Genomic DNA, 9888 nt, shown 5'->3' on the forward strand with positions numbered 1-9888 from the left:
TTTCACAATGGCAGAGATTTAGGCAAAGCTCAGTGCCAGATTTGCAGAATGCATCTATAGAAATTCAGTAGCAATAGATAGTTTCACGTGGGCAAAGATTTGGGCAAACCTCAATGATAGACCTGCAAAATGCATCTGTAGAAATTCAGCAAAAAAAAAAAGAGAAAAAACCTGCTGCAAAAATATAACAACAAAAGGAATTTATCATTCCACCACCTTTTCCCAAGAAGTTTGCTAAATCTAAGAAAGAAAAAGATGAAAAATAAATTATAGAGACTTTTCACAAGGTTGAGGTAAATGTTTATTTACTTGATATTATTAAGCAAATGCTTAAATATACGAAATTTTTGAAGGAAAAAGAAAAAGTTACCCGAGACTAAAAAGGTAAGTGTGGGAGAATATGTTTCTGCAGTTATCCAAAAGAAATTACCTTCTAAATGCAATGATAAAGGTATGTTTGCTATTTCTTGCTCCATTAGTAATGTTGGAATCAAAAAGTCTCAATTATCATGCTTTTATCTATTTATAATTCACTAAATGCTGATCCTTTAAAGAAAATAAGTATTGTCATCCAATTTGCTGATAGATCCATTGTGTATTCTAAGGGTGTTTTGGAAATGTCCTAGTCCAAGATGATGGGTTAGTTTTTCCTGCAGATTTTTATATCATTAACATGAAAGAGGATAAAGTTAATATTACATCTGATATTTTATTAGGTAGGCCTTTTCTTAGTGCGATTAGGACCAAAATAGATGTGCATATTGGTACACTAACTATGGAATTTGATAGGGAAGAGATTAAATCTAATGTTTATGATTCTTTTAAATATCCTAGTGATGTAACTCATGCTGATGGAATAGGTGTTCTCGATACTTTGAGCCAAAATACATTTGAGTTGAGTCATGATGACAAGCTAAATGTTATTTTAGATAGAACCTCAACCACGAGCAATGTGGAGGATTAGAATTTCAAGACAAATGCTGAAATCAAAGAAACAACTTGTTCTTTAGGTTCTACATAGCCTCTGGACCATACAGCCTTGCCCAAAGATTTATCCAAATCTAACTCATAACCGCAGCCATTTGTTATGAAAGCATTTGAATCAGAGTTAAAGTTGTTGCCCAATCACCTCAAATATATATACCTAAGAGCTGGAGACTCACTTCACTTAAAAGAGAAAAAACTAATTATATTACTTCATGAGTACAAGCAATAGGATGAGTTATAGCCAATACAAAAGGCATGTTGCACTTCTTGCTTGATATATTAGGATCCCTTTCCCTACACTAGTTACTTAAGCCTTGCCTTATGCCTAACGCACATCAACTTGACCACGGGAGTATTATTCTAACCATCTTTGTATAAATTTTTATTTTTTTACACATTGAGAGCAATGTGTTAGTCAAGTGTAGGGGGGGAAGTTATATATGATGCATTTTCTTGTTTCTTGTTTTATTCTGCAATTTTTTTTAAAATTTTCATGCATTTCCTTGTGCTTTCTTTTTATGCATTTTGGTACGAATTTTGGCTAAGCATTGCAATTTGATTATTCCAATCACTTTTGAATTCTTTGAAATTTGGATTAATCATAAACAGTATGTTAGTATTTATGTGGGTGATTGTCTCAGTTTTCACATTGCTTGCAATAGTCTTTGATAATTGCCTTGAAGCATAAATAGTTAAACTTGAATAAGATGTGTATGCTTGTATGATTAAGGCACTAATGGAGTATAACTAGAATTTGTTAAAACCATGAATTTTTAATTTTTCTAGAACTTTTGTCAAAAAATAAGGTGTTCAAGATACCACAGAAAAAAAAAAAAGAGAACAAAATAAATCTACTCTATTGATTAAGTGACTATAAGTAGTGCTAGTAGCTGCTTAAAATTGTGATCAATTGAATAACTGGAGGTGGATATCATAAATATATAACTTTGCATCAAAAAGTGGTGACATTCCAAGCAAGAGATGAATAACTGCTCATAAATAATAAATAAAAAAAAACCTTGGATACTTTGTTTTTAGACTTCAGAACCAACTTTAAGCAAATGAAATTAGCTAAGGTAAGGTCTAGTGACTACTCCACGAATGCTACTTGAATATTTATGTGATTGAGTATGAATAGCTTGAGCTCTCCTATTTATGGCAAAAATTTTGTTGGGATTATTGTTTGTAATGTGACTCTTGGGATTGTTAGTTATATGCATATTGGTATACTGCTGTATTTCAAACCAAAAGTCTAGGTAAAAGAATGAAGTTGATGATCTAAATTGTTTGAATACTTGAGGGCAAGCATATTCAAATATGGAGAAATTTGATGATGTATATTTTCAGCATATATTTTAATTAAATATTTAGTCAAACGAGATATGAATGCTATTTATTTTAACAATTTTATAGATTTTATATAGAAATGCAAATGATAGCAAAGATGAGCCAAAATCAAAAAGAAAAAAAGTTGATTATATGCAGTGGCTGAACAGACTTGATCAAAGGCTTGCCCAAATCTTTGGGCAAGTCTCTGAATAGCAGCAAAAGCATATTTGATGTGGAAAAATCAGGATTCTCCCATTTAAAGCACTTAAATTAATTTAGATCTCATAGGATTTCTCTCCAAAAGATCAGGAAATCTATGCCCTCTCTAGGAAACAAATTACAATAATTATTTCACAAAAGATATTCAAATCAAACTCTTTTAGGAAGATATTTTAAAAGGATTTCTCTAGGGATTTACTATTTACAACAGCCAACATTCTCTCTTTTATCGAATTCCTTTATTTCCTTTTGTGCTATCTTCCAGCCATGTGTGGCTAACTTATTTAGTTTTAGTTGGAGATATGTTGAAGTTTCGATTTCTTCATGGATTGTGAGATCTAAATATTATTGTTCATCTTTATTATTCTAATATTTATACAATTTCAGTTATTATTATTATTATTATTATTATTATTATTATTATTATTATTATTATTATTACTACTACTACTACTTTGTTGATTGATCAATAGGGTCAGTTGTTCATATTTTTAATGTAATATATTGTTAGTTTAGATGCTTTAAGTCCGTAATTACTTGAATTATTCAACAAGTAACAAATAGTGTAACCCACTAAGGAATTGCATGATCTAACTTAAACTCATCACACGGCTTGGTTTGTTGATTAGAATTGAGTCTCTCTAATTCTTAAGGCGGTTGATAAACTAAATCCAATAGATGTTTTTTGTTTTGTTTATTGATTAGGGTTAATTAGCAAATATTTTCTAGTTAATTTACACCTAAGAAAAGATTGGTTATAAGGAGTGTCTTACATAACTAGAACTAATTTATTGGAATGAATAAACATGTTTTTATGTCTATGATCAATTCTCATAACTGAAATAGATTTTAATCTTCAACTAAAATTTATTTGTATTGATTTTCTCTCAAGTCTTTTATTTGATTTTCTCTTGATTATTGCTTTCTTTAATTATCTTATACTTAAGTTTCCCCTTTCATCAAACTTTTCTTTTTTTATTTTTATTTTTTCTTTTTCTAGTTATTGATTGGAGATTTTTAGTATCAACTTATTGTGGATTCGATTCTATTCGCTCTATATGCAATTTATATTTATTGGATTTGGATAGGTTATTTTTTGTGGTTTTGACACCCATCATTCTACTATAGTAATGCTAAACTTCATGTCATGAGCACGAGTAGCCAATTCTTCAAAAGTCTTAGGCTTGATACTTTAAAGAATGTAACTCAATCCCCCAATGCATACCTTGTATAAACATATCCAAAGAGGACATTTCTGAGAGGCAACCTTTATAGTTAAGACTTAAGTTTCCCCACCTATGGATGTAATAAATTACAGGTTCTTTCATCCATTGACGAGTATTTGTGAGCTCAATGTTGCTAACAACTCGACGTGCACTGTAAAATCAATTGAGTAATTCCCGTTCAAGTTGGTCCCAACTGTCAATAGCCCATGGTTCCAAGTTAGTATACCAATAAAAGGCTTTTTCTTTCAATGATTGAACAAAATGCTTGACCATGAGGTCTCCTTCAGTGCCAACATTATTGCAGATTTCTACAAAATGGGCCACATGTTGTCTTGGATTGCCTTTACTATCAAACTATTGAAGTTTTAGAGGCGGATAGTTAGCAAGCATCTTTACGAGATCAATCCTTTAAGTGTAAAGCTTAGCGTAAGTGTAAGAAAACTAGATGATATTTTCAACTTGATCCTTAATGGCCTCCTTGATAATATTCTTGAGTTGATTTGAAGGAATTGAACCACCAGCAACAACTTGCAAGCTGCTGCGGAACTCTCGATGTCTTTTTGTTAACTTTGGGTTTGAGATTCTTTGATGGCTATTGACCTTTTCTTAATTAACTCGTCCACCTTGCTCATCAAATAAGCAATCTAATTATCTTTTTCTTTGATCGAGTCAACCAACATCTCCAAAAGTTTGCCCATTTTAGTAATTTGCTCTTCTAGAGAGATTGTGTTAATCATCATAATGGTCATGGTATCATATTCCTTAGATTTGTCAGAAGTCTCAACGGTTACAGATGACTTCTCACTTGAATTTTGTATAGCTGTTGGTGTATTTCCTTGTGAAGCATGTAAGTTGATTGGTAGAGATGTCACACTAGGGGCGCCAGAAATTTATATACATAAATTTTATGTCTGAAATTAAAGAAAAAATATGTGAATAAATATGAATTTAATATATATAAAAAAGTAAGACTCTATCTCTAATAATAAATTTTTTTTAGATAAAAAAACTCGATCCTTTGATTTTTTTTATTTTATGACTTGTGTGATTTAAGGATTTAAAATATTTATTCTTGAATTAACAAAGAAGACTTTTTCATTTGGGAAAGAAAACGTGTAGAATAGGTAATCTTAAAGCTTGGTGAAAGTTCTATATAACTAGTAATTTGTGTTCTTGATATAGTTTTTGCGATTGGACAAATCTTATCATGGTTAGTTATATCCTTTTTAATTAAATGACATAACATTTTTTTAATTGGCTAATTTATATAAAAAGTATTTAAATAAGTTTATTTAATAAAATTAATTTAATTTAAAATCACTAAATAAAATTTATGAGTCCAAGAAATAATGTGACATTTTATAATTTGAATTTTTTAGTCCTACAGATGTATTATAATATTATTGGATTATGTTAGAATATTTAATTTTCTCACAAAATTGAAAAAAAAAAAAAGTTAAATAATAATAACAATAATTTTGCAATTAAGCATATATATATATATATATATATGATAAAATTCTAGAAGCTGGAGTGCAAGAAGCACATAGAGATGAAGCAAGTAGATTGAATAATAGTTAGGATTGAAATTAGAGGAGGGCTTTGAAGACAAATAAGATGAACGAACGAATGAATGAATATCCAACAGAAATGATTACCAAAGATACAGTCGTGTGGGTTGGTGACCATTTTAACCACTCCTTGTAATCTTTTTTTTTTTTTTTTTGACATGGACCACTCCTTGTAATCTTCATCTACATAATATTAATTTAAAGAACAGTACAATACAAGCGCCCCATCAATGTTCATCAAGTGTCATTTTTCATTATCGTCTATGCCCATGATTATTACCTATACGTATATTTTGGTTTCTCAATCCTACCTCATCAACATGATCTAATTATATTGATTATACGTGATTATCCTATCATACTTTATAATCTTTCAACTCAAATTACGTATAAAATTCTAAAGTTTTAATAATAGAAATAAGTAAAAAATTATTACAAAAATTATATATAAAATAAATAATTATATGTCAATAATAAATTGCTATCTTTTACTAAAATATCTTTATATAAACCATAGGATCTTGCAATGATTTATTTTTAAGTTCAGGAAATGCATTGATTCTCCCCAGTTGTATATGATTTTTTTTTTTTTGAATATTATATATTAATATCCATATCACATTGTGATATAAGAGTAAACGTGAGTCTATGTCTATTTACAAACCTATCATGTTGATTAATAAAATCCAGCTGATTGAAATTGTCAAGTTTATTATATAACATATCTATCATTATAATCATTAAGATTAAATTTGCGAACCAATAACTTTATACAGATGTCAAGCTTGAGTTGTATATTATTAACTTTCATAAATAAAAATCCAGTAGATTATGTATGCCAAATTTTAGATTGGCCACACTACTGAATTTAGATGATATTTATTGAATATTATCTTTATGATCAATTTTAAACTTGTAACCTAATAATAATTTACTAAAAAAATAAATAAAACAGTCCCATATACAGTGATGTGGACAAATTAAATGGGAGATGAGATGATGTACGTTGCAAACAAGTGTCAATAAGATATTGGCCATGTGTGTCATTGGACTAGGGTTTGGTGGGTAGAAATGGGTGAAGGTGGTTGGGCAGGATTATAGAAGAAAACTTATATTTCAGGTGTAAACAAGACTCCACCCTCGTGCAGGAAACTTTGCCTCTCATTCACCATCAAATTAATTAACAAAACCCAATTTTAGTGAATATTTCTTCTTCTGATCCTCACAAGTCAATGGTGATTTACGCAGATAGAGATGGGGGTTTTGGTAAATTAATCAGCAGCCCATCAACCATCTTTTTCAAAGTGTTAGCTGTAATTATCGAGATAATTAAAAAAACGAGGAGGACTAGCTAGCTATGGCGGCTTCTTCTTGAAGGGTGGTATAAGGAAGACACAGACGACCTTCATATAACTCTTTCTTGCTGATGCCTTCAGGCTTATTTGTTTTCAAGAACCTTATCCGTACGTAAATTTCTACTATTGAAGGTTTCTTGTTCCTTCTTCTTCTTCTTTTTTTTTTTTTGTAAGAAAATTTATTTTATTAAAATAAAACCAGGTATCCTTCTTGTTATTCTTAATTATATATATGTATATACTTACTTACATGTATCAATTAACTGCAGCTAGCTAGTGCAGTGATCAAAATGGAGGAATATCTTCCCCCAGGGTTCAGATTCCATCCCACAGATGAGGAGCTCATTACGTTTTATCTAACGAGAAAGGTTTCAGATGTCAGTTTCACTTCTAAAGCTATTGTAGATGTTGATCTCAACAAGTGTGAACCTTGGGATCTCCCAGGTATACTTTTTAATTTCTTTCTATTATTCTTCTTCTTCTCCTTCTTGTATCTCTTCTATTCATTTGCATGTGTATTGAATTTGAATGCTTTCTTATGGTTTCTGGGAGTTGATTTTGAATGCTTTATTGAGTCTTGTTGCCTGACTATAAAGCTAGTATCCTAATGGCTTGAGTCTCCTTGGTTAATTGGAGATATAATAGTAATAGCAACATGTATCACTTGGATAAATACTCCTTCGGATTTATATTATTGGTCTTTGTGTTATTGCTGTAGAATGTCATTGTTATTTATCTAATCCCATGTTTGTAAACAATTGGGAAAATGAGCAAAAAAGATTTTGATCACAGAATAACCAGATGGGTTTTAAGGATCACCTTTAACTTTTTAAATATATTTATATAATTATACATAAATAACTGATTTTTATTTCTCAGTACTATGTAAATTAATTAAACGAAAAATAATAATAAAAGTTTTGGACTACGTTCCTCCAAAAAGAGTCCATTGTATTATAACGTTAATATTCATAGAATATAATCAATAGGTTTTATCTCATTGGTTTTGAAGTCATTTTCAGAAATGAAATATTTTGAGTTTAAATTTTAATCAAAATCAAATATATAAAAAAATATTTATAGAATATAAAATGTATACAATTGAAAATTATATAACGTTATCTATTGGCTTGATTATTTCAGCAAATCAATTAATACACATGTTAATCATCTATTTTTAGCCATCTAAAACTAGCTCAAATGTATTAGTTGAGCGTGACAAAATCGAAATTTTGGTGCAGGCAAGGCTTCCATGGGAGAGAAAGAATGGTATTTCTTTAGCTTAAGAGATCGAAAATACCCAACAGGACTTCGAACCAATCGAGCCACTGAAGCAGGGTACTGGAAGACCACAGGGAAGGACAAGGAGATCTTTCGTGGGGCAGTGCTGGTGGGAATGAAGAAAACCCTAGTCTTCTACAAAGGCAGAGCTCCAAGGGGTGAGAAAAGTAACTGGGTTATGCATGAATACAGGCTTGAAAACAAACACCCCTTCAAGCGCACCAAGGTATATATAATTGTGGGGAAATTCTTAAATAGACTTGATTCACCATGAATCCAATACACATAAACGTGGGTGCCATGTGATTTTTTTTACGAAGGGACTCACATTCGTGTTTATGTGTGTATAAGCTTCTACTATTGTACATTCAATTCTTTTTTCTTGGATTTTTAATTCTTGCAGGAGGAATGGGTAGTTTGTAGGGTATTCCAGAAGAGCTCAGCAGCTAAAAAGCCACAGCAGACACAATCATCGCAGCAATCTCTAGGGTCTCCATGTGATACAAATTCTATAGTCAATGAGTTTGGAGATATCGAGTTGCCAAACCTAAACAACAATGTGAATTCATCAAATGAGTTCAACAATATCTCAACACAAAGTAATTACAGCAACCAAGCCAACGTAGACATGAATATTAATGTCCAGAACTGGGCTAGCCCTTCACTTTCATGGCCTTCAAGCTTGCTTAGCCCGAATCTCGCAATCAATTCCTTGCTTCTCAAGGCATTACAGCTGAGGAGCTATCAACAAAGAGAAGCTGCTGCTGCTGCTGCTAATGCTGCAAGTAGTAGTGATCATTACTCATTTCTCACACAAGGGACTAGCATTCCTCAGTTTGGGACAGATTTAAATTCAAATGTCCAGGGTTCTTCTTCTTCTTCCAGGGTTTTAGAAACAGTGCAGCAACCAGTACAGCAGGAGCAACCATTCATTTTGGACTCCATTTGGTGAAGCTGTGAAGTTGAAAACTAACATCTTTTTCTGGTGACTCATATGGTAGAAGTATTGGGGCGACCAACGTAGCTCTAAGCATATGCCACAAGAAAAATAAAATGGCTGGTGTAGTTAGGTGTAAAAATTGAAAAACCTTCAAAACTGTCTTTGTGGTTATGTGTCTTAATTTCAAGTGTTAAAGTTGTAAGGCAAAGGTTAAACTCCTTAATTGTTTAGTAATTGTCATCTTCGTGTACTTAATTTCTTACATAAATTCAATGTTCAGGGTGAATAGCAGAACTCAATATGTATGGATATGCAACTTTTCTTTTTTCTTTTCAAAAAAAAAAAAAAAAATTACATAGGCAAAGAATTTTATATATATTTTATTTAATTGATTTAAGTTGAAACTTATACACGATTTTAATATGTTTATTAATAAAGCCCATCAAATTTAATAGATTTTTTTTAATACTCTCTGATTTATATATTTTTTTTAAATATTTTTCTTAATAGCAGCTCAAACAAAATTACTATAACAAAGGTTAGCATATACTATCAAAAATACAAATTTAAGGCAATAATATATATGAATGGCTGGATATTATTGTAATAAAATTATGTTTATAAATATTTTACAATAAAATTATTGTTATTGTTAAAAGAATAATTATCGATAAAAAATTTTTTTTTCTTAATATTTATATTGTTAGTTGTTATATGTTGTTATATGTTTTTAATAGTAAATATTTTTGTTTTTATTATAAAATTGATGTTTTTATTTTTTGAAATATATATGAAAATTGGAGATTGGGGATAGAATTAAAAATTTATCATATTTATTCAAATACACTTACCACCATATTAAACCTGTAAATACATAAAATTCAATTTTACTGCTAATTATAATATTTGTGTCAATAAATATCAAATACTCATAATGTTTTCAATCTAGATATAATCACTAACTTGTGGGTGGATACATA

General features: G+C 30.3%; 1 protein-coding gene across 1 annotated transcript; it reads left to right on the forward strand.

The window, feature by feature from the left end:
* Positions 1-6701: 6701 nt before the first annotated feature.
* Positions 6702-9196, forward strand: LOC110607357 (NAC domain-containing protein 100). Its single transcript, XM_021746447.2, has 4 exons — positions 6702-6819; positions 6957-7131; positions 7929-8194; positions 8372-9196. Exons 2-4 carry the CDS (start codon positions 6978-6980, stop codon positions 8918-8920), a joined length of 969 nt encoding a protein of 322 aa, XP_021602139.1. The 5' UTR covers positions 6702-6819; positions 6957-6977; the 3' UTR covers positions 8921-9196.
* Positions 9197-9888: the final 692 nt, after the last annotated feature.

This window comes from Manihot esculenta, chromosome 5 (genome assembly GCF_001659605.2).
Source record: "Manihot esculenta cultivar AM560-2 chromosome 5, M.esculenta_v8, whole genome shotgun sequence".
NCBI classification, from domain to species: domain Eukaryota; kingdom Viridiplantae; phylum Streptophyta; class Magnoliopsida; order Malpighiales; family Euphorbiaceae; genus Manihot; species Manihot esculenta.